Source organism: Ruditapes philippinarum, unplaced genomic scaffold, assembly GCF_026571515.1.
Source record: "Ruditapes philippinarum isolate M1 unplaced genomic scaffold, ASM2657151v2 ctg1298_1_1_1_1, whole genome shotgun sequence".
NCBI classification, from domain to species: domain Eukaryota; kingdom Metazoa; phylum Mollusca; class Bivalvia; order Venerida; family Veneridae; genus Ruditapes; species Ruditapes philippinarum.
The window spans coordinates 69054-96084 of record NW_026866118.1 but is presented as its reverse complement, the minus strand read 5'-3'; the positions used below and the strand labels follow the sequence as shown (position 1 = coordinate 96084).

The 27031-nt window shown below is 30.8% G+C and overlaps 1 protein-coding gene across 1 annotated transcript in view; it reads right to left on the bottom strand.

Annotated features, from left to right (window-relative positions):
• Positions 1-27031, bottom strand: part of LOC132731393 (E3 ubiquitin-protein ligase RNF213-like) — a 62181-nt gene that overhangs the window by 17378 nt on the left and 17772 nt on the right. Inside the window, 18 exon segments of the mRNA XM_060717573.1 lie at positions 162-264; positions 1855-2046; positions 2516-2569; positions 2793-2903; positions 3456-3572; positions 3981-4098; positions 4564-4841; positions 5343-5469; positions 5628-5879; positions 7003-7103; positions 7935-8043; positions 8287-8483; positions 9059-9283; positions 9879-10054; positions 10718-10895; positions 11298-11463; positions 12315-12459; positions 12661-12986. Coding sequence (XP_060573556.1) covers positions 162-264; positions 1855-2046; positions 2516-2569; positions 2793-2903; positions 3456-3572; positions 3981-4098; positions 4564-4841; positions 5343-5469; positions 5628-5879; positions 7003-7103; positions 7935-8043; positions 8287-8483; positions 9059-9283; positions 9879-10054; positions 10718-10895; positions 11298-11463; positions 12315-12459; positions 12661-12986 — 2975 coding nt within the window.

Genomic DNA, 27031 nt, shown 5'->3' with positions numbered 1-27031 from the left:
AAAATCATTAAATATTATTGTTTAAAAAGGAGCATAGTTATTTTTGTTTTACTTTAGTTACTGAAAAACAAAAGTAAATGACACAAAGAAGTTACTTAGTGAAAAAGAGGCACATTTTAGTGAAAAGGAAAATATGTCAAAGAAAGTAGTATTCGTCTCACGGTAGAAGGCGGGATTTTCATTAGCATTGTTCTGACGACCAGCTAATAAAGCTTCTTTGATGTCCTCCAGGTCATCTTGTGGCATGGTTGGAAGGAACATGTTCTTTAAAAAGAAAGAGAATAATTTCAAGATACAGTTTTATAACTAACTCAAAGTTAATTGAAAAAAATCAACAACTAATATATAAATTAGTAAACAATTTATTTAGGCATATAATAAAAAAAGCTCATCTTGAAATAAGTGTTTTTTTCTTCTTCATAGTTTTGAACTTCTCCGATAATTTACCCTGTATGCACTTCTTCTAGCATTATGTCATGAAATATTTAACCATTACAACATGACAATTTCTTTCAATGAAATATTTGAAACAGCATACAGAATAAAATGATTTTAGTAACATTGTTTTCAACCTAGTAATTATGTAAAATACAGTCAACTATCGTTATCTCGACATCGCTTTTCTCGATATTTCGTTATCTCGATGAAATTTTGAAAGTCCCGATTTTCTTCCTTCTTTATCTATATTGGAAATATTTGTTTATCTCGATATTTCTATTTCGATATTTTCAGTATCTCGATGTAAAATTTCAGCCCCAACAGTTATTTTCACACTATTATCCTTTGTTTATCTCGACTTCGTCCGTTCCCTTCAGACGTGTGAAAAACACAATCTAGACGATAATTGCTCAATTAATAGCGCGTGTCATAATGTCGATTATGTTTGTAACAAGTTTAGCTGTTTTTATAAAAGTTAATCTATTTAGCGTGTTGATTGACTTATGTCCACAATGAGTGAATTTCTTTTTAAATATTCGAACACTGTATCAATTCATTATGACTTTAAATGTAAATGAAAAAGTGAAAGTATAGAAACGCTATCGTTGCAATATTGTTTCACAACATCACCACCAAATCAATCAGCGGTGGAACAATCTTGAGAAAGACCCGATAAATAACCCGGGAGGATATCCGGATCAACCATATCCGAAATCCGATTCACAATATTGGTGTATTACTGAGTAAACCTCACTATGTGTTTTTATCACAGACACCCGTATTTCCGCTGGTAAACATCCGCTTATGTTACTTTGTAAAATATTGACTAGGCCTATGAAAACAAGACATGGGGATATAATAGTTCATTTGACATAAGGTATGCACATGTCTTTTGTAAAAATCAGTTTCGCCTTGTTCTAACCCTAATATGTTTATCTCGACATTTCGTTATCTCGATATTTTTTGGACGGTCCCAATGACTTCGAGATAACGAGAGTCGACTGTATACTTGACTGTCTCAACATAAATTATATCCACAGATTATCAACATGCTTGTTTTTCACATTTTCAATATGAAACTAAAATTGACATTTGGGACTGGTACTGTCATTTAATTAATTAAAAGGGTTCACTATTGCTAGAATTTAAGAAATAAATATCACAATTATCTTATCAGTCTTCAAGTGAACTAACTGGAGGACCTTTTGTTTTGTTACTTGATTTTTATGCCAATTTTGACACAGTTTTGTCATGTACTAGCTGTCTATCCACCTAACCAGTTATCCTGGGGAACTACCCAGTAAATACCAATTTCTCCACAAGAGACGGACTACTAATCCCTTATGAGTCCATTTTTTATAGTAAATCATTATTTCTGCACATAATCAGAAAGTTCAATAATAAATTACAACATACAGCACATGCCTGCGGGTTCATCATTAGAGACTGTAATGGTTGTAGTAGAGTTCTGTCCCCTTTCACATATATCATTACAGATAGATAGTGAACTATAAGGCACTGTATTCCTTGTAGGCGTAGATCTTCCCCTTCAACAGTCACAAGGTGTATTGGTACAAGCTGGTTTGTTATAAGCCTCTGCATGAAATGCTGAAATAAAATTTCACAGTCAATCTTAATAGAAATAAAAAACGCAATTCAGTAAAAGCATCCAATCCAAATACAAAATATAACCTTACATTAAAACAAATGAATAAATCAAATCAGACACCTCTAACATAGTGCTTGTCTGTTTGTATGTAAAATATCAAAACTTGAAAAGATTTATATGAAGTTTGCTACACACCTAATGTATATATATTTTTTATTCTAGCTTAAACCTGTACAACCCTAGAGTTTTGAGAAGTGGAAACGATGTAGGTAATTTCTTACATTGTCTTACACATTGTTTGTTTCGATTTGTCCGAATTTAGATTTTATATCACAAGATAGATTGTTGGATAACAAAAGAAATTGGTTAACAGAACAGAGCCTGGTCATAGTGCATGGATAAATACACCGACCCAACTCTTAATTGGTTATTATAGCTGCTTACATTTAACACATCAATATAACAAACCTTATTTTTCACTGCATTACAATCTTGCACAAACGTATTCAATGTTTCGTTAACCTGGAAAATAATGATAATTTTATATAGATACAATTTCAAAGGCCAGGTCTAGCAAGTAAGAAGAATTGTCAAAGTTGGCTTAATAGAACAATATCAAAAACTTTGTTGTCAGCAATATTACACTAGAGCTGCCATAGGAGTGGATTCCTCTATCATCTCGAAGAAAATCGTAAATATTATTTGAAATTCTATTCAGCATGATATTTTCATGCGGTGTACATACTGGTGCCTTTAGTTTCCTTTGTTGTTGAGGATACAGATAAGACCTTGTTATTTCTCTATGTACAGCAAGCTGTAACATCGGCTCTACTCTAACTCCTGTAGCTTGAAGCTCCTAGAACAAAACATAAACAAATATTTAATGTAAATGTGAAAAGATATATAATTCCTTACCATAAAGATTAATTTTTATTTACAAAAAAAAAAGAAATTCATGTGGGCTTAAAGTGATCAGCGGCGCTACTAAGATAAAAGCTGTGCAGGTTTTAATGCAACAGAGGAAATATTTGGTGGTCTGCAAGAAGAAGATAAGTTAACAAATGATCTGTGGGATTTTGGACAATAAATAGCACTATATATCACATTTTTTACCTCTAACATAAAGAACAAAAATATATTTCAAAAGAACTATCATGCTTTATTATGCCAGTTAAGTTACAATTAAGAGACAAATGTTTCAAAAATCTATTTGTATGCAATAAATGATAACATTTTCTGAATAAAAAAGTGCTAGAGTCTGTGAATTCAAGCATGCAAACCTCATCACCTACCAATGACCTGCAAACTTTGGTATTTTTCTGCCTAGGGCAAATTGTAAAGTTCTATTTCATAATATAAAGATGAAACATATAATTATACATTTGTATTTATATGCAGGGAAACATACCTGAACAGTTTCAAAAAGATGTTCAACATTTTCACCAAGGATAACCTTTGTTATGGCCTCTCTGATTCTTGTATAATTATCCCCACATATAATATATCTATCAGATACTTCCACAACCTATAAACAAAAGAAAAATACATCACTACTCATCCAAAAGCTATGTGTAACATCTTTAAATTAATATAATTTGATATTTGCAGGATATTTTGATTTGTCTAGGCTTACCAACCTTTTTATACATAGAGGATATTGAATGACTGAATTTATTAAACGTGTTGAATAAAATTACATGTATATTATGCGTGCCTCTAGCGAGTCTTTACGCTTTGTTTGTATAATGCAAATGACATCACATCAAAATATTTACGTAGATGTGCAATACCATATTCACAATGAATACTTAAAATCCTTAATACAGAATTAAATATATATCTAAGAAGTGTGATGTAAATCTTAATTTTGCAACACAAGATGGTTGAAAAATACTTCTGCTTTGATTTCCAAATATTAGACATTATCATATACCTGATCTCTGTTTGCATCTCTCATACTGATCCATCTAAGGAATGGTGCTGCATTTTGACAAATTGACTGATACACATCAATACCATAACATCTACAGAGGTGCTTCACCAGGTATATCCTGAGTAATAAATTCATTATCTTTGATTTTAATCCAATTATGGTGGTAAAATTATATAAATTTGGCATCTAGCATTATCATTTAAAACAAATTTCCCTTCTTTGCATATAATGGCTGCTATTTTAATGTTTCTTTATATACATGTAAACTCACATTTGCAACATAGCAGTTACATAACTTGAACAATAATCATCAGATCTTGAATGTAAACCAAAGTGTTGAAAATCATTTTAAGCTGACATGGTAAATTATAACAGGTATGATAATGATCAAAAACACTCAACATTTCTTATGATTTGTTGAACTATAACAATAACTTGTGTTTCTTGTTATACAATTGTTAAATAAAATATCATATAATTAAGTAATCAGTATTTTCATTTGCAAAAGGTAATAAGTTATATCATACTGGCCTCATCATGTGCCAGTTTTTTTTAAAAAAAATAGAAATGAATCAAATTTCACCTGGTCCAATTAACATTTGTTTCCTCATACAGTATTTGAGCAGCCTCAATAAGTTTTCTAACACTTCTATCAACATGTCTTGGATCTATATTATTCATGACAATCTCAGCCACACATCTTGCTGTAATAACCAGGCCCATTCTAGCACTAGCCAATCCATAGAGCTTTTCTACACTAAGCCCCTCCTTCACAATGTTTTGAGTGGCTCGATGTAATGCATCACATGCATATTTTATTTCATCAACATCTGTTCTAGATGCTTCTTGGGTAAACATGTCCTATAACAGGAATATCATTAAGTTAATTCATATTTAATTTATTTGATACAGCATTTTATTTAGAAGATTTTGCAGGAAACTATAAGCTTATAGACACACCTAGAACCAACCAGTACTGAAAGCAATGAGTGAAAAGATTCTTGCTTACGAAAAATGGCTTTCTCCTTGCAGGGTTTGAGGCCACATGGCAAGCAATCTTTAGACTATTAGTCTGATGTGATAACTACCTGAAAACTGCCACTATCAAATTTCGCTTTCCGAACAAATGCCAGTGAAAAAGATATCATATTCGCTTTTACTGAAAATGGATTCATCCATATCAGCGTATAGAAGCCTAACATGGCAAAATCTTTTAGACATAGCAGTAACCACCTGTACACACTGCCACTATTAAAGTTGCTTTGAAAAAAGCCAGTGGAACAGACAAAATACATCATAGTTCAGCTTTTTTTCTGAAAGTATGTAATCCCAATAAAGACTGTATACTAGTATTAAGCTTACCTCTAAACATTGAATGACTAGCAAGCACAGCTCAACATACTGTTGTTCTTGATCATGTGCATTCTTTTTAATCAAATCTTCTGCTTGAGTTAAATAATGGGTCAGATTTTCTATCACATTGTCTTCACTAGAAAATATAGAATATATTTAATGCAGAAAGAATCAATGAAAATATTATAGATAAATAATATCACTGTCTGTACTTAATCAATATAAGAGAGAAAAGACATTATTAATAACAATAGAGAAAAATTAAGTTCACAATCAAATTACTGGCTAAAATACCTTGTTCTCATAAGAAGTTGTAGAAGGAAAGATCTAAACACTGGGGTAGGATCAATTCCTGTGTTAAATATTGACAGATCTCTTGTACGTTGATGATCACCACCTCTTGTTGTGAAAAATATATAGCTCAGTAATTTTTCAACAACTTCTTGTGATGGGGCTGTATTATCAGCAAAACACAACTGGGATACAACATCCATGAAAAATGTTTTACATCTTTTCTGATAGTCTTTCAGTTTAGCAATGTCATTCCTGTAAAAACATAAATGTTTTAATCTTTAAAATGTGATACAGAACGTTCAAGTTCATAAAATAATTCAGTCTAAATGTCTCGCTCATTTCAATTTTATCAAAATTCTATAATTTGATTCAAAGGTCCATGTCATTTTAAGGTCAATATCAAAGTTACATTGTATTCAACATGTCGTTTTTTATCAAAAGTGTTGCCTTGTCCAGGTATAAATAAAATCAGTAATTTACAAAGTTATAACCATTTTTAGCAAAATTTAATAATAATAGATCGTGGTATTTTAAAGACCAAGAACCGATTCAGTTTATATTCATCAGAGGAGTTGCCCACTGTGTTGCTAGAAGTAAGAAGACAATCAATTTATAAGTCACAAAGTTATAGCCACTTATAACCATAAATTTCAAGCATATTACAAAAACATGCTCATCAGGACCATATCTCTGTTTTAACTAATCTGACTGGAATATACCAATGGTATGCGCAATTCTATTTGTGTTGATGGTTTTGATGATAAAATCCAACAGCTGCGAAGCAAAAGAGCGGAAATATTTTTTCCTGTATAAATACAGCATCACCAATAAAAGCTGAATGGTTAAATTGAGACATGTAAATGATATACAAATTTCTTTTTGGTATTAAATGTTTCGGATGGATTAACGGACAACACCAAAACAATCCTACTATTGTTTCTTAAGTTGGGATAAAAATGAACATAATTGGGATTTAAATTCCCAACTATATGAAACAAGTAATTTCATATCACTTAAATCAAAAATGTTGTAAGATATTTAGCACAACCTTTCTTAACTCATCATAGCATGGGTCGCAAAATACATACAAGTGCAATAGAGGGTCTTTCCAGTACAGTTTCACGCTGTCAAAAAATTACCTCATTTCTTAAAAAAGATTATTTCCCTTTCTATCGTTAAGTGAAATTATCTTTATATGAAAATATTTTCAAAAATGATAAATTTTATTTATATGTAAACAATATTCGTGTATTATAAAAGATAGTAATTAACAAGTAAACATTTTTGTACGTGGTATTATTTCATACTTCGTGAAATTAAAAATAACAATATCAATTCTGATTAATGAAAAAAATAACGATTTCTTAACACTTACCCAATGTACTCCTTCATAGCCTGTTCATTACAACTTTTTAGGAATGTTTCCACACCTGTTAGAGACTTTATCTTTTTCAAATCTGTTTCCTCACCGAGTAACTGAAATATTAAAATTCTGTCATATAACAGGGTGACAACTGGTATTATACTAGCAATGGCTTTCGGTGAAAACTAGCAATGTCTTTGAACGTTTACAAATAAAACTTTTACATCTTTATGGTGTCTAAATAACATACTATTAGACAGATTAAAATTATTCTAATTTATTCTCTCTTTTTCATTTGTACTCGTCATATAGTGCCGAAGGAACGACTGCGTCCCTAACAGCACTTTACAATTATATTTCATGAATAATTGTAAACTGTAAAACAATGCCAAGAAACAATAAAAAAGATACATGTAAATAAGAATATTGATAAAAAGAAACAAAATCCTAATTAATTATTATTTGAAAAGTCATGAATAAAAGATATCAAATGCATCTGCTTAAGTATCTAAGTTGCATACACCGAACTTTCAGCCAATAGTGGCATACGATGTGCTTACAACCCAAATGGGAACACAATATACTTACAGCCCAAAGTGATATACAAAGTAACGACAGCCCACTGTGGAAAACAATGTAATTACAGCTCACAGTGGAATACAATGTAATGATAACCCACAGTGGAATACAATGTGCTTACAGCCAACAGTGGAATACAATGTGCTTACAGCAAAATAGTGGAAAACAATGTACTTACAGCCCAGATTGGCATTCAATATGCACACAGCCCATAGTGGCATACATTTTGCTTACAGTCCAGAATGTACTAACAAGTCCATAGTGGCATATAATGCACTTAAAGTCAATTGTTGAATACAATGTACATACAGTCCATATTGGCTCACAATTTAGTTATAGCCTATAGTGGCAAACAATGTACTTACATCCCATAATGGCATACAATGTTTGATGGTAATCTTGCCTTCCTTCTCAGATGATGCACAGACATGTTCCAGAAATAACTTCACAACCATCACTCTACTCCATAGTCCTCTGTTAGAATACATTTAATCAATTTGTATCTATATTTTCTAGGTTTTACAATTATGTATTTATTAAAATCTCATTTAGATCATACTGAATAATCATGATTGTGTTTATGATTAACACAGTTCGTTTGAAGTTTTATAGTAAGCAAAAAAACTATTCATAAATTTGCTGTTTTATCTTTATTAAAATATTTCATTAACTGGTATCATGAATAAATGCCTCATTTTCAAAATTCATCTTGCTTACTTTGCCTTACGCATTAATTGGATAGTATGAGCACCATACAATGTTGGATCTTCGCCATGAAAACTGATAATTTTCTCAACAACAGGCCTGTAACGATGTACCCGACGCAACCAATGAGGCAATCCAAGTAGATTGACAAGGTCTGTACCTTTAGGGGATAGATTCTCAAGGAGCAGGCACAGAGCAGCAGAAAATGTCTGAAATGAAATGACAGCTTTTATCACAATTGTATAAATTTAAATTACCTATCCCCGTTTAGTGAATGATGCCAGACCTAGTGCGATATGAGAAAATATAGTCGTGATCTAAGTAAGCTCAAACCCACAAACCAGGTTGAGTAGCAGAAACTTTTAACGACAAGGCCACTTCTTAAATAAAATATAACTTGACATATACATGAGCAATAAAATTAAGGGTTTCAAAAATAAAAAGATTTAAAATGTTTAGTGAGATATTTTTTAGGTGGTCAAACCTATCTAATACTTTTAGGTGGACTGTCCTAAATACCTGCACATTTTAAATCTATTTACTTGTTCCATACATACATTTATTTCAACTGTTACAATTTTACCTCAATTCATCCGTTTTAATTCTAGAGAACAAACTTAATGATTTACAATTTCTGTAGAATAGACATTTAGACAATAGTACTGTACATTTATTTTAATAGCTTTATGATAATTTTCTAGGAAATAAACGGAGATTATTTCCTTAGAAATAAATGTTTATTTACTACAACATTTAAAAGCTATGTTGTTATTGTACAACTTACAAATTCGTGTTCTTTGAACATAAAATTATCAGGGTTCTTGGCTTTCAAGTCTGCAATAGTGGAGCTACATTCTGGCCATACACTGTTCATAGCCCTGAAGTATGTCAGTCTAGGTGCAAGTTTCTGGTAGGCAATATGCACTGTCACTAAACTATGTAGCAGGGAGTTCTTTTTTATGTTGTTCCCCATTTTAGTAGTCACATAGAGTACCGTCTGACAAACCAACTGTTAAAAGACATTAATTATCTGGTTTTCATAATTGAGCTATACCAAATTGAAAATTTAACAGTACTCAATATTTTAAATGTTGGATATGAGTCATATGTTTTCCATTCCCCTAAGTAAGACATATAACATGCAAATTACGCTTCACAAAGTGTAAATGCTTACCTAATAGGGTGATTAAACACAATGTCATCATATAATGGCTTCCATTATTAGACAATTGATACACAGTTGAATTGGTAGGTAGGTAGGGCGGACGGACGAAGGGACGGACTGATAGATAGATACATAGACACACAGATAGATCTACACAAAACTGATTGAAAAAGTATGTCTTTATGTTGATATATGTATTTCTTTATGTCTTTTTATATATATGCATGGTTTTGTTTATTTTTGTATATGCCTTCAAGTTTACTTTTCTGTTGTTTTTAGTCATAAAGAGACATATACCTACTTTCAGATTTTACTGTGCAAATATAGAACTTACCATGCCATACAATTCAATATTCACAAACACAAGGAAGCAACTCAAATCAACTTTAATAAAATATAATAGTAAAAGCACACTGGTAATAATTTAGCCTGATCATACCTGTTGTTCATGTTCCGACGCAGCTCTATACATGGTGTGGACAAAGTCATAGATATAATCTTGTACAGCTTCTTCTACATCACGTTCTTCTGATATACAACTCAATACTTTACCAAGTGCATGCTCACCTAATACCTTCACCAAAGCTTCTATTTCTGAGTAGACTTCATCTACTTCTACAATAAAAAGATCTTGGTGACTTTAAGGCCTTATTCTTCAGCCATTTGATAGAATAACCACTTTAAAATATAACACAAAATGACAAACAATATTCTAAAGAAAATATCCACAACTGCAAAGACAGTGTAACTTATTCAAAATCATTTCAGAACATTGGCAACAGTTTATAGTCTATGTCCAAGATAATGTGATACTATCGAATTGACAATCTTATAAAAAAGTTTTTCATCCAAGCATATACTCCGTGTCTTTTGGCATCTATATATTTCTGGCTAATGTTGATAAACTTAATATCAGTGCAATCAAGACAAAGACAGCATATATGATCATAATAAAATTATGTTTCGGAATCAGAAAGATACATTATCTACAAGAATAAGTATAATGTACATCCCATCTCCAAATCCTACGATAAGCATGAACAATATTTAAGATTTATATCATCATTGTATAAAAGTTTTATAAGCTTTACCTAACATTTATCGTTTGCCTACATGTTCAACATAATAAAATAAAACTAAACATGAAAAATAAACGTCGAGAAAATATGACAGAGTAATCGGATTAGAGAGTTTTAAACGTCGAGAAAATATGACAGAGTAATCGGATTAGAGAGTTTTACTTGTCTCGCAAGAACAGCTCTCTTCAAAATGATCTACCTTCATTGTCATGTGACTCTGTCGCTGGGTGTTTTAATTTCAATATTTCATTGATATGGTTTATAAGCAGCCAGGAAAAAGGCATTTTTGCACTAAACATTTGACCTTCACATCCTGATGTCATGACAACCACTTCTGGTAGATCACTCTGTCTTTTTGAAGAGAATAGATCTGCGTACTGAAAACAACAGTACAAATCTACTTTAAGCAATGATTGAAAAATTAAAAATACGAATTGGAAACTTTGTGTCAAACATCTATATACACATAAATAAATTTTAATCGCATCAAATTTTTGTATCTATTCTATTATGCTAAGCCGATTAAAAGTCACACTCTAGTTGTCTATATCATATCTGCCCTAGGTTATCAAAGTTAAAATGTTAATATGCCATGTATATGTCATGAGCATGTCTTCCCAGGTTGTGCCCAAACCCCATTTCGGTTTGCAAAGGAACAAAAGTGTGCCTTTGTTGTCTATATCTCAGTCAGTCGATATTCTTCCATGTATCATGTAATCATCAAACAACATTATTCTCTTCGATTAGAAAAAAAAACATTTTGGGACAAGGAAATGTACCTGTAAATTCATGGCATCTACATTCAAGTAAGTGAGCCATAGTTCTTGTTTCCATTTGAAATGTTCCTCTTTTAAAATGTTTAAGTTATCGTTCGTGTCCAAATACGCAATAATTCTTGCCAAGATTGGTGCTACTTTCGTCTCCAACTTCTGTGTACATAATTTTCTACAAGATAAATGTCTCAGGAATATTCCATATACTAGTCCTCAATTTTATTTTCTTCAGATAAATATCTATTACATGTATGAGGAATGTTCCAGAAATACCCAAAATTAAGCCATAAATTCAATAACGTTTATTAAAAGTTCATAATATAATAAAAAATATCTTAATGCGTAATATATCATATTTACAAGAAAATAAGAATTATAGCAATTAAATACTTTATGCCCACCACAAGCATATTTAAACAAACAAAGAAATGCACAAACGGCGCAGTCGGAACGTTGTCATAAGTGACGTAAAAAACAAAATGAAATGGTAAAGGAAATTTTCCGCACAGTCGTCATATGTTTATGAAAGAGCTGTTTTCCAGCAGTCTCAATGAAGACGTTTTAGAATAAATAAACGTCGCAACTACACAAATTTGCAACTTGATTGCTCATTAATCCAATGTTTAAATGTCGTGAAATTTTAGTATGACATTTTTCGGATTTTACATCAAGCTCCGGCCAAATTTTAGATAAGATTCATTTTTGTATCAATCACTTTGGTTTATTTTAAATTTCAACGAACGTCATGTTGTTTGAGTTGGCCGCTAAGACGATATTGAATGCTTTGAAATCAATAATATGTTGCAATCAAATAGATAAAGCATCAACTATTAAGCAGGTATATATTAAAAAGTGAATCGTTTCAGAATTATTAAAAAAATCCTGAATTATTCTGAATCATCCTTCATATTTCAGCAAATAAAACTATAGTAATAAGGCTCTTAGGCAACTAAGCTTATAAAGCTGGTAATTTAACTATTCATGACATTTTTTTTGTATTATATCTAGTTTAGAAGTAAATACCTAAATGTTTCAGGTTCGTTTACGTTTTCAGAAGATGCAGCTTCATTCATCAGCCAATGCTGTGCCATGTGAGCATCATGTGACTCCTTTTCTTTCAGAAGCTTGGCTGTAAGACAACATACTCCGTGTAGGAAAGATGCTTGACCTGCAAATGATTAACATTATGATAAAACAAGGACATATTTTACCCTGTGGTTATTTTATTATTTTTTTTATTTTCTTGTTGTTAAAATAAATAAAGGCTATTATTCACCCCTGTTGGTCATCTTAAACCATGCTTTTTATTATTTCTTTATGTTTATAGTTTTACGTATATTTTTCTACGAAGACAATTATTAAGCAATACCTTCAATTTGTTCTTGGTGGAGCAATTTTAAAACCAGTCCGACCCTGTCTTTATTTGTATGTTCTACCTTATCTTTCACCATAGACAATGCTGCATGCACACAGGTAAATATCAATCTTTCAACCATCAGTCTATGTCTATCATATCCTTTATTAGAACTTTCACCAACATCATCTAACTGTAGTGGGGCATGTCCTATTCTATTTTCTAAGTCTAGGTTATTTCTGAACATATTGTTTTCATCCATTACCGATATTTGTGAAGAATTTGTATCTTCTGTTCCAGTTAATTTCATTTCGTCTTCCCGCTGAGCACTTAAATTATTTCTGAAATATGTACAAAATATGTAGAAAATAAACAGTACACAAACACATTCATAGATCTTAGTGAAACCTGATAAATGCTCTCTAAACAAGTGATTAAGTGGATGTTCTATAAAGTTAGTGTGGTCTGTGAATTAGGAGTGGTCTATAAGGTAGGTAGGAGTTATCTGAAAAGTAGAAGTGGTCTATAAGGTAGGTATGAGTTATCTGTAAAGTAGAAGTGGGTGGGACTCTTTTTCAATTACGACTTGGCAATCGGATCGTTCACATCGTAATTTTAGTTTTATTAATATACGAGTACATGTAGTGATTCTATGTTAATTTAATGTAAAATGTAGATTATTCGATAAGTAAATATAGTCTGTTTTTACTTTAAAATTCGATTTGTATCATTTGAAGTAATCTGTGAATATAAGATTATTAAATAATTTCATGGTTAAGGAATGATTTAAATTATTCTTTCCTAAGTTTCTTAATTACGATATCAATTATCACTTTTCAATGATTGAATGTAGAGTGACAAACTAGATAAAGATATAATACAAACAAAACGGCAGGAGATACAAGACAGTAGAGATGTAGGTTGATTAAGAGATAAATGTTATATTGAAGCATCGGTATTTTTTTTGTTTTAAACATAACTAACAAATATTTTAATAAGATTACATGACTTAATAGTTTCAGAGGATTTCTAAATTTATAAAGTTATTCGAAGGTAACTTATAAGAATATCTGTATTTTCACTTAATAAAGGAGTAAAATCGAGTTTGTGGCAGTTTTGCCAAACAAAAAGCAACAAAAAACAATAAGACGATCAACAGAACTGGGCGCGAATTTGCTTCGTACAAACTCCAAAGGTGAGAAGCGCCGGTGGTCACCAAAGTAACAATAAACCGAGACGTGTATCGTATGCTAGTATCTACTGGCTGACGATTATTATCTCGACGGTTCGTGTTTATATCTTTAAGACGAACACGCTAAAGTTTACATTGTTCAATCATACTATTATGATACAATGGGCTGTGCAAGTTATTCAGTTTTTACATTTTGCATTTTACTATATTGCAGAATAAAAGTGGTTACGAAAAATGTAAATCCAAGTTGCGTATTGGTTAAAAAGTGCATGTTATGAAGCACTCAAGTCATGGACTTCAAATCTGCATTTGTCCCATTTTTTTTCAATTTTTTGTTTTACTTTCAGAATATTATTTTTATAGTTTGTCACGTAACTTATCATTTTCTCATTTATAACCCTGTAATTAATTTTGTGTTTAATTGAAAGTTCAACATATAACGGTAAAGCATTATTGAATGTTTGTTTTTACATCTTCAACTGTACTATCATTGAACAGATTGGATAGAACATGTATTATTTATTTTACTATGAATTTCACTTACCACATTTTTAACAGTTCTGGCTTATTTATGTATTATATCTATTTTTTTCCATTGCAATTTATTCAGTAATTTATCATTCGAATGTTCGACTGTGTTAACTGAACTTTTGACTGTTGAATGAAAAATTATGTAAAACTATATGTTCTTGAATCGAATTGTATCTATGAAATTCACAAAATGAAAACTATTTAAAAAAGATAACAATGCCCTTTCCGGTATTCGAACCAAGGTATCTACATTTATACAGCAGAACACACTCTACCACTACGCCATTTTAGATGGTAAAAGATTTATGCGATAAATAGTATGCTTTAATATAATAATTTTCGCCACCCCTATTTGTCAATATTGATGTAGACAGATAATGAAAGGAATAGCAAATTCGAGCTATAGACAAAAAGTCGAGAAAATAAGAAAAAAACTCTGTAAGTCAAGTAAGACAAAGCTTTGGTAAAATCATTTGGGCAAAAAAATGGAGATATATAAACAGATGGTCAAACACAAAGTAAATATATAAGAATCTAAATTTTAAGTATGGAAAAGAAGACTTATCAATTGAAACAAAAAGGACAGAAAACAGATCAAGGGTGCGATAGACATAAGAATACAATTTAATTGTCCTTTTGTTTAAAACAAATTTGAGCCTTAAAAGAATTGAATTACTAAAATAAAACAGACTACAAGTAAACAAAAGCTGTTGTATTTTTTAACACTGAAATATTGCCAACAAAATTAAAAATGCAGGGCATGAGTCAATCAAGGTATTCTCGTATACTATCAAAGACATGAAAAACTCCAAACGAATAATTAAAATATTCGTCAAACACTTTTATGACCAAACAAAAGACGTTTCCTGATATCATATTGACTAAGAACAAATGCATTAGTTACTTTCTGGCAGAGTGGTTAACGCGTCGGACTAGTATTCTAAGGATTGTTGACCGCGTGGGTTCAAACCCTGTCAGGGGCAAGCCGTTGTTTCCTTGAGCAAGAAATTTTACCATTCATTACTTAGTACTGGTTGGTTCCAGGAACGGATTCGAGAGTGTTTCAATAAGCTTAAAGCTTCCAACACAATCGAACTAAAATAAATTTGTATAAACCCACGGAATTTATGCAAGTAATTTAAAAGGCAAAGTGTCCAAGGAGGCACCATACCAGTGTTCCCTTGCGCTATTAACATACTGAGATGTAGCAAATGCCTGAATTATGGTCATTTATGTATTGTTAAAACCAGACAAGCTGTATCCGATGTGCAAAAGGTCACAACTTATGATAAAACATGTAAAGGAGAAATAAAATTTAAAAAATGTAAGAAACGATCTCACTGTGCATCAAGAAATATTGAGCTGTTTATTTAAATGCAGTAAAGCAAAATAACAATATCAAGAAGAAGAATATCATATCAAAAATGCAGAAGAGAAAATATCCGTCCCTGCAAAAATTATTACAAATGATTTGGACATTTTTATAAATGAACTAGCTCAAAAATTAGTTAATAAAACGGAACAAGAAATGAAGAAAAATCTTTATTGTTATCTCAGGACAGAGACAGACAAAAAGAATAACTAGAAGGCAAAAAGATAAACCTTGAAATGGTGAAGATTGATGACATGATTTTTAATAGAACTTAGTTTCTGTCCTGGAAAAATCTTAATTTAATACATACATAAAGTACATAAAATATTTTTTGCTTTATTTTTTAGTGGATAAAATGAAAATTACTAAGGAGATAATTGTCAAAATTCAGTTCGAAAGAGTACACAGACCAGGTGACAGGGTAGACAGAAAGCATAGAAAAATTGTGGCAAAATTCACATTACCTAAAAAAAAGAGCTAGTGAGAAAGTCATGGAAAGCACTTGAAAATGCAAGCTTTTATTTACATGAAAAATACCCAAAAGAGATTGTTGATAAGAGACGATTACTTACGAAGAAAGCAAAGGAGGCGAACAGTGAGAGAAAGAGAGCGTGAGTGTCCTATGAAACTTTCTACATAGACGGAACAGAATAATGTGTAATGATAAAGCGGGGATGGTTTAGGTGTTTGGTCGTGGAATGTTAATAGACTTTCAAGTATTAGAAACAGCAACAAAGACTTTGTAAATATTATTACATATACATTTGTAAATAACTGAAATAAATGATCCTTTGGAAGCATTAAAACTGCAAAATTACATGAAAATTGCAGACTCGGTTTGATTGAGCCTGTACATGAGTGATAATGAAAAAGTGCAGCATCCCTCATGCAAGCTAGCACCGGCTAAGTGGAACTCAATTCTCATCACTTAAAAGTGCTGGACTCAATGACATCGAAGGACTAGAAAAATATAACAACACTTATATCGACTGAAATAAACTCGTTGACTTGTAATGTTGATTTTTAAATGTTGACTGTAAGATCGCGGATTTTACATCGATCATAAGAGATGTTGCTGATCCCTTATTTAGCAAAAAATATACAAGTAATTATACGCAAATGTTAAGTGATGTAAAAAGGAATGGTTTGTATATGAATATATACATGCTAAACACTTATATGATATTGCATTGAAAAGATATAATATTAAAAACACAAATTTTTATAGGGAACAATTTCCTCTTTAAAAAAAGTGCATATAAAGAAGTTGTTAATTAAAAGTAGAAAAGACAAATGGTAGGAATTGCAGAAAATTAAGATTATGGAAAATTTACGATACTCTAATACGAACGAGTTTTGGAAGAATTTTAACAGTACAAATAAATCACAAAAATATATTGCGTTAGATGATGTTTAGACGCTATTGATATATTATCATCACATATATGTGATATGTATAATTATATCCTTAGAAGTGGTCATTTTTCCTGAAATGTTAATAGTTTTGAGTACGAAAAGTACTTGGATATTCTGCCTTGCAATTTAAGATATTATTTAACACAATTTATCTTTGAAAATTAAAACAGGTCAAAACGGTACCAGAGAATCTGTGATAAGCCCGACATTAAAGACAAATATCATTTTATTTTGATTTGCCCATGTTATATTGTTTTAAGGAAATTGTACATACAAATATTATTATGTTGAACCAAGCATGTTTAAAATATAAAACTATTATAAAATGATAAAAGTGCAATGCTCACAAATTTAGGTATCTGTATTTAACATGCTATGACTTTAAGAGCATCTGCTACACACATTTAAATTCATATAGCATTGAAAAGATATAATATTAAAAACACAAATTTTTAAAGTGAACAACTTCCTCTTTTAAAAAAGTGCATATAAAGAGGTTGTTAATTTATAAGTAGAAAAGACAAATGGTAGGAATTGCAGAAATTAAGAGTATGGAAAATTTACGATATTCTAATACGAACGAGTTTTGGAAGAATTTTAACAGTACAAATAAATCACAAAAATATATTGCGTTAGATGATGTTTAGACGCTATTGATATATTATCATCACATATATGTGATATTTATAATTATGTCCTTAGAAGTGGTCATTTTCCTGAAATGTTAATAGTTTTGAGTACGAAAAGTACTTGGATATTTTGCCTTGCAATTTAAGATCTTATTTAACACAATTTATCTTTGAAAATTAAAACAGGTCAAAACGGTACCAGAGAATCTGTGATAAGCCCGACATTAAAGACAAATATCATTTTATTTTGATTTGCCCATGTTATATTGTTTTAAGGAAATTGTACATACAAGTATGATTATGTTGAACCAAGCATGTTTAAAATATAAAACTATTATAAAATGATAAAAGAACAATTCTCACAAATTTAGGTATCTGTATTTAACATGCTATGACTTTAAGAGCATCTGCTACACACATTTAAGTTCATATAGCCCTTACTGCCTTAATCAAGCAGTAGAAATATAGTGATAAAAACCGGTAAACCAGTCATTTATCGCATTCAACATATACATTATCATTGACATTTTGAATATTTTCACTTTTCTTAAAATCACAGTACATTTTTTTCTCAAGTTTAATATTCTTTAAATATTTTGGCTCATCAGCAGGCATGCAGTTTGGTGGTGATTGACCAATAATTGATAATGAAAAATGTTAAAAATAGAATACAAAAACTACCTCAATTATAAAAGGACTGTCTCCACTCTTTTAAATCAAACTTTTCCGATACAAAAAGTATAGCAGCATGTTTAGAAATGCCTTCGGGCCAAGTGAATTATTGTTGGTTTTTTTTTGCATAGTTAATTATATAATTGAACACAATTAAGGAAAAAAGTTTTAAAAAATTTTGACTAACTTTTGCACTCAAAATTTACATTTTGGAGGGCATACAGCAACTAAAAACAAAAGATTGATACAGGTTCAGAACAATATGTGTCAAAAATAATCTTTGTGAATGATATTATGTGTTTGGTATAAACTGTATGTCATCTGAGCCATAAGCACCAGCCAATGTTCAAGTCAATAACATAGCGGTGTGTAAGATATCGTCCTCGTATATCGATCTGTCTGTTTATGAAGGACCTGGTTATGTATTGCATGTAACAACTCGAGCGCTACCCGCTCTCTGTGCCTATGAAATTTGTGACCAGATGCTTCCTAAACAGAAATGCCTCATACTCATATAATTGTCCTCGGTTGAGCGAAAGTGAATTAGAGGAAAACTATTTTCCATTGGTCGAATATAGTACCCTATTGTATAGTTTTTGCACGCACGGTTTTCTTGCTTAAGTACTTTGTAGTATTTGGCATATTTCATTCAACACCTACAATTACATTTTGTAAAAGCAATAAGTTTGCTTTGTCTCAACAGGAATTTGTTTCATAATCCATTAAAGGTTTGTTAAATATATGTCATATTATGCGTTGCTCTAGTCATCCAAGAATTGTTAATCCATTAACTGTATCCACTCAGAAAAATGATAAAAATATATTGATATTAGATCTTCGTAATGGAAAAAAACATTTATGGAATTAGTCAGTGAAGATTGAAGACTTAAGGATAGCTTTTTTTGTTTTTCCAAATAAGATAGTTAAGATGAAAATTTATATGACTAGTGCATAGTATCATATTATTGATTTTTTTATCCTCACACCGAATGTTAGGGCTTTTCTTGGGTTGGAGATGACCGTCAAATTATTATTGGTATAAGCTTTCTTGTTTTACCGTTTGCGTTATCGAGTGCGTGTTACATTTTTATCAAAGTAGTAACACCTTTAATTTCAAAATGGAGAAGTGAAGGAAAATTAGTATAAACTTTTTAGACGATGGGTTTGGCTATTTGTGTTATTATGAAAAACCATTGTTGCTTAGTAATGAGGTTAAACAGGATCTGTAATTGTCAGGATTTATTCCAAATGCAAATAAATTTGTTTGGATCCCAACACAGATTTTGCATTTTTAGGGGCCATTTTGAATTCAAAAATGGAATTTGCATGCTTTTTCGGAAAATCATTGATCAGGCTAAGTAAACTGCATCTTAGTTATTGAATGATGTGAAAGAAGACATGTGTGTGCCAGATAGGAAAGTAGCAAGGTTAGAAGATCAAGTCATCTCTATGACTATTGTAATAGGTCATGTGGCAAAGATATGAGTATTGACATCTTACAGTTTCAATCGTGGGATTCTTACATTTGTCTTTTTTCCGGGAAGTATTGCACAAATTAAATTTTGGATTGAACAGTTAGATAATGTAAATTCTAGGAACATTATCCAGTCTCAGATGTGGTTAAGAGATTACAGTGATACTTCGTCACTAGGATTTGCTAGTTATGAAGAAAATACTATAAACGGTGTTTCCATGGTCAATGGTTCCCAGAAAAAAAGTAAGAAATCTTCTATTTGGTGAGAACTTTTTGCAGTGTAATCTGTACTTTGATCACTTACGTATGTGATAATGAATAAGCGAGTAAAATGGTTTTCAGATTATCAGGGTGTTGTTTCAAAAGCTACTAAGGGCTCCACAAACAAAGACATACAATAGCTTTTAATAGATATTTCTAAATCATGTCTATGAAACTCTAAGAAGATTATCTGTTACAAATCGTCGATAATAATGATTGCTGTATATCACTAGCGATGTTTGCTTTGATTGAAAAACATTTTGGAAAAAAATGAGTATAGACTGGTTTGCTTCAAAACATAATCATAAATTGCCTGGACTTTATTCCAAGTTTTGGCATCCATTTTCTCTAAGTGTAGATGCTTTTACAGTTAGTTGGGGTGGAGAATTTGTATCGTTTGTTTCTCCTTTTTATTTTCTTCAAAGGGTTCGGAATAGGATGATCTTAGAATGTACAGAGAGAATTTTAATTGTCCCGCTATGGAGATCAGCACTGTTTTGGGCAAATATGATGCCAAAAATGGTTGTTTTATGAATTTATAATGTTGCTTATAAGTCTTACACAAATTGTAAGAATGTTATCTTGGTTATATCGTTTTAAAATTCGGCATGTTGACTTTACCTGTTAAAATATTAGGGGAAGTAAAATCTGATTGAATGAGAAATATGATAATATTGGATAATTTCCCTTGTTTCATTACATTTTGTAGATGGGTGTTACTTGCATTTTTTAAATGTTGCTATTTTCTTTTACTGAACCATACATAATCGACTATAATTTGCTCGATTCAGCTGTTTCGCTTATATGCTAAAAATTGCTTAAGAGGGTAGTATGAAATATTATCTCGCTGGTGCGGATTTTTCATTGACCCTGACAAATATTAAATTTGCTCACTGGAGCGTTTTTTCTTAAATATTTTGCTCACCGGAGGTGCAAGAACGAAAGCTCACTGTAGTTTATATAATAGTATTTTGGAGTAAGTGTTAAAATTGATTGAAATATACAGCTATAAAATATAAAATCTAATTGAATTATGCAGCTCAATTTAAATTTCACATAATTTGCTGAATGGAGTTTTTTCTTAGTAATTTTGCATTGTTGTTAGTACAAGTATTATGTTTTATCGCATTGAAAACGTTTGCATCCATGTCGTTATCGTGTGAATTAGATCTATTTTATTGTTTGAATTTTCTTTAGATTCATGATAATTTCAGCTAAAAATTATATAACACGTTTGCCTTATAAATTCATACAGCCTTTTTAAGGAATTATATTATTACATGTAAACAAAGTTTAATTAGAATTATATTGTTGTATTTTTTATTTCACTGTTTAACATATTTGAACATCGGTTTTTATTAGATTTCGTCAATTTAATTTTTTTTTCAGATTTACAAGAACGATATAAATAGATTGTCATCGGTCTTGGCGGAAAAGATTAAACTACTCCTAAACATTTTGAAGAAATCAAGAGCGGCTAATAATTGTTTAAATCAATTTGGCTGTTTATAATTATCTTTACGAAAAGAAAATATTAAATGCATGCCTTTAATGCATATGCAGGCTTCGCCTCGTACAATTTGTTGTTTTTCCTAGCAAACTGTCTTCTGACGTCTGTAAGAGGACATATTTGAAGAAAAACTCGTACTGTATATCCATTACTTATGAAACAGTATTACAGTGTTTGTTGCGTTTTTTGAAAGGATATAATACTAGTTTAGAGGTATTGTCCAACAATATTGACCTGGCACTTCATAAATTTCCGTAAAGGTCAGGTGATAAACAGTGGTATCTAACGAATATATCGATATCGAATATATCTTCCCTCGTTCGATACCTTACCAACAACACATTATGAAGACATACATTTTTTTTATTTCATTTTAATATTAACTTGCAAGAATTAATTTGAAATCGTTTTACTACATCTTGTTTTTAGGATACCTTTTAAGTAGTGTTTTTATACAATTTTATTTTTTATTTCATTACATTATCTTAATAATTAATAAAAAGGACAGCACGTCCATAATACAAATTAAAATTCATACACAACCAAAACTCAAAACGTTTTGCACGAGTTAAGAGAGAAATAGCAATTTTAAAATAAGAATTTTTTTTATAAAAGTGGCTGAACCAGGATTCGAACCTACGAGTGTGCGTCTATATTTTTGAAGTGAAAGCACTTTACGACTGTGCTAAGAGGGATTTGTAATTTATTTAATTTAACAACTGGTTATATACATTCATATCGATTTACAATAGATTGTAACGTTTACGGAATTTACCGACTATGGAGTCAAATGCAAGAGTGCCAGGTCAATGTTGTTGGACAATAGGTCGAGTTTATTGACCGAATAAATAATCTTATCTTAACAAATATTTGCCTTTCTCATAATTATCACGTTTTTCTCATGCTGAATTGATTCAATTAATAAAGTTAATGCTCTTTCACTCATAGTAAACAGTTGTGTGGGTTAACTTTGGCAAGGTATATATAGTTTTGTAATGTTTTGTTGTTGCTTTCATGAGTACATTCAGATGTTCTATCACTGTCTCAATTTTAATTACCAGTACAATGTTTTTAAATTTTACTTTCTGTCATACTGTTCTGTATATGAGCCTAACATGAATAAACATTTCTTTTGTAAGTTAAAACAACTTATCAGAAGGGTAAGATAACAAAGTGTACTGATAACAATGTTTACAGAAAAAAATATTTGAGGTATACTCAATAGTCAATACGTATGCTGATGTGTGCATGTTAAAAATACTAAATCTCTACAAAAAGTATACTGATAACCGCAGGATGTTTGGTACTGACAACATACATTCAGTGCATTGTTTACACAACTATTTTCTTATTTGAGAAATATAAGTATCTGACGGGATTAAAAAAATTTCTTTTTATAAGTATCATACATAAGGTCCTCAAATTCATTCATTATGGTCGCCGATCTTAAGTCCTGGTTGAACTGACAAGCGAGGAGGAAATTAAAGTCTGTTTTTAGTTGTATTACACGATTTGCCGATTCATTGTTAAAGAGAAGTATTATCTTTCCGGTTTCGATAAATAAACCATGCGCAGATACTATCGCAATTCTATATTTGTTTTAAGTTTGACACTCAAATATTGTTCTTACTTCAATGTTTAAAAGTACAAAAGTATTTTAAAACAATAACAGTTGTTTTTATCAGAGTACCAAGATTGTAGATATGATTTGAAAAGCCGTTGTATAACAATGTTAAAAGGAATGTCAATTCCGAATCATTCATCGTTTTAACTTATTTTAAAAGCAAGCGTTTAAACAAATTTTTAAAAAGAAAATTAAAAAAAATAGTTTTTTCTTTTTAAATTTCAATAGGTAGTTCTGGTCACACTTGATGTTTTGTCCAAGTATGAGTATGTTCATAATGTTCAATGATAAATCTTACACCTGAAACTGTACACAAGTTCCAAATTACATAGCTGACAAGAAAGTTGGTCACTTCATCAAATTATCTAGGTCAGCTGGTCCAAGTTTATATCTAAAATTGTTCACATTATCCAAATTCCATAGATGTAAATCAAAGGACAATAGTAGGTCACAATCAAAATCTAGGTCAGCTGATATCAAACTTCAGTTTTACAAAACTGTGCACATGATCCCAATGTCATAGCTATTGGAAAAAAAATCATTAATGTAGGCTTCGCAGTCGAAGTCAATTAAAGGTCAATGTCACATCTAAATCAATCAATATGTTTGCTTGGTAACAAGACCTGTTTTTTCCAAGTATAAATCAAAACCGTACATAAATAACAAAATTATGACAATTTAACCAAAATTTAATAATTTGACATTGGCAGCCAATGTCATTTAAAGCTAAAGGTCAAAGTCAGTTCAACCTTTGATAAGGTCTTGTCCAAAATGTTGTTATGTCCAAGTACGAAGAAAATCTATTAATTAATTACCAAGTTACAGTTAATTTTAGGAAAAAAGTGTGAAAATTCAATAAATAAACCTTCAAGTTAAGGTCGTTAATAGGCCAAGGTCAATTTGAGGTTGATATACCTTTAATGTTTTATGCTAAAGAATGTTGCATTTTAATATGAAGTCCATTCATTCATTAATAAAAATTTGATTAGCAATTACTGAAAACAATATGAAAATTTCAATAAGCTGAACTTCAATTTGCAATGTCAATGTCATTTATAAGTGAATGTCAATATCTGTCTGGTTAACCTAAAGGTAAACCCTAATGATTGTTGTGTTCAAGTTTGAAGACAACCCATTCAAAAGTGTCACTAAGAGCAAAAAATCAGCAAAATCAAGCAAAATTCAGACATTTGATCCTAAAGGTCAAAGCTATTTATGCATGAAATTCGTGTTTAGTCTGGTCTACTTGAAGGTCTTGTCCTAGAAAATCGTTGATGACAAGTATGAAGACAATACACCATAAACTTAAAAAATTATGATCAAGGTTAAAATTTGCGGAGGGCCGCGGCAACGGGAACGCCGGCAAGACTAAATCAATACCTATATTTTTCTTCTTAAAAACAAAAGTCGAGCTTAAAATAATGATCTCTTTATTAAGATGAATCATTTTGTTTCAACATTTTATCCAATATTTGATTTTTTTTGATTTTTTTTGTATATATGAATATACAATCGTATATATCGAGTAAGTCGTTGTCTATATTATTGATAAGATTGTTCACGAACAACTGAAAGAGCAAATGTGAACCCTGATCTCCCTGTTCTGATCCTATATCCGAAGTTTATAAGAGATCTTTTATATCAACACATGTTTTAACATTATATCACATTGATTTAATTTTAGTTTTTTCAGCAGTGGTAATCCTAACTTAGTGAATATTTGAAAGATATAACAGATAGTTCTTTATATATAATAAGATCTACTAAAACAACAGGGGCATATTATTATTTTCAATGTTGGCATATTAACTTTTTAAGCAGAACCTCAACCGTTTAAACAAAATTATCGTAGACAAATCTAAGAGCCATTTCCTGCAATTTTACATTTTAACTTTGCCAAACGAGTTTAAAATTACTTCTGATGAAAATTATTTTGTTTAAATCTTGGATACAATAATATACCTTCGTATAACTACGCAAAACTACAACACTTCGTTGTTAAATACATGTATATAAGTAAATAATCCGTAGCAATTATGTTGTAAGCGGCAAGAAATTTCTTTTGGAACAGAAGGGAAAAAGCATTACTCTGTCACTGTGACAAAATACATAATACATTAACTAAAATAATGTAACAACACACACAATGGAAACCCATACCTATAACAATTTACTTTGAATTCCATCTCTTTTTATTTACCTCACGACTTCCACTATGGAAACTAAACTTAGATGCAAAATGTATAATATTTAGAACTTTTATCTATAATAATTTTACCAATGCATTTAGTATTCAAGTAAATATAGTTTAAGTTATACTTTTTCCCCCTTTCTGCGAAATCTTAATTATTCGTCGGACTCTACAAATATGTCATGAACAGGAACAATGCATGTTTCAGATACCACGATAGATTTCATCGCCGTAGCTCTTTCAGATTTTATTGAAATGCATTAACCATTTTGTATAGCCAATAGTATATACAATAGTTACTTAGCTTCAGTTATTGACGAGTAGCATTACATATAAATTGGTTAAGTGAGGACGATGAGAAAATAATAAATAAATATCAATCACCATTTATTGTTTAATTAACCTTAAATAAACGACAGGTGTCGCGTAATAATCACACGGGCGTAACATAACCGCGGTTTATACATGTTTTTTAAAACTTGCCTGTAACTTTGTTATCAAACAAAGCGCTTTGAAAATTTGTATAAATTTTTAGCATAGAACAATTATTTCGGTGCATGTATTTGAATATTCTGACAGTATTTATTTTCGTCATAATATATGCGTGAAATTGAGCTAAATCGGCAAATTTTTCATCTTTCGTAGGGCATTTTGAAAAAAACTTACAGATTCTAAAAGTATTTAATTTATGAAAATAAATGCTTATAAAACTTGTCAGGGGTGTTAAACTTATGTGTTTTGTGCATTGTTTTATTTCTAAATGGGCTAGAACTACTCTTAAGCTGTAGTTGAAAATGGCCAATTTCACCGAAAACTAGGTCAAATTACCAGAAAATTTTGCCTGAAAGAGTACTATAAATTTAAAACTTGTAATTCATAACCATATAGATTTATGCTTACGAATAAAGGTCTAATAACTTGTCCTTTATTCTAATACTCACAATTCAATGATTGTTTTTAATCTACAAACGCCTTAAATATAAATAGCACGATTTAAAGCGGCTTGTATCCTTCGGCCGTTTTTCAAAATGGCGAACAAATCCTGTTGAATGTGATCTATGTACTTTCTTTTAACTGATTAAGTACGTATGCGTCATTAAATTACATTAACGTTGATATCTAAATGTTACAAAACGTTTTCTCAAATAATTCAAACAAAAATGACAATTCAAATTAACAATAGAACTCAACAGCTTTACTGCATATCAATGAGCTGCCATTTTGCCAGTTGAAGATCACAAAACTATGGTGTCTGATTTGTGCCATTTTGTTATTTTGTTTGGTTATTATTGTTACAAGTAGCTAAACCTTGAAAGAGCGACAGATTGAGAAAAATTTTTATTTTATTTTGTCACACACTTTTTTACCTTTTTTCAGTATTTTGTGAATAGGCCCTTTAACCGCGACAACACGAATAGATAAAATGAGGGAGGGGAGACAATTTTTCCATGTGTCACAGGGTGAGAAAAATGTGCAGCTTTTAACCAAAACTCGAACCCGGAACCCTCGGAATA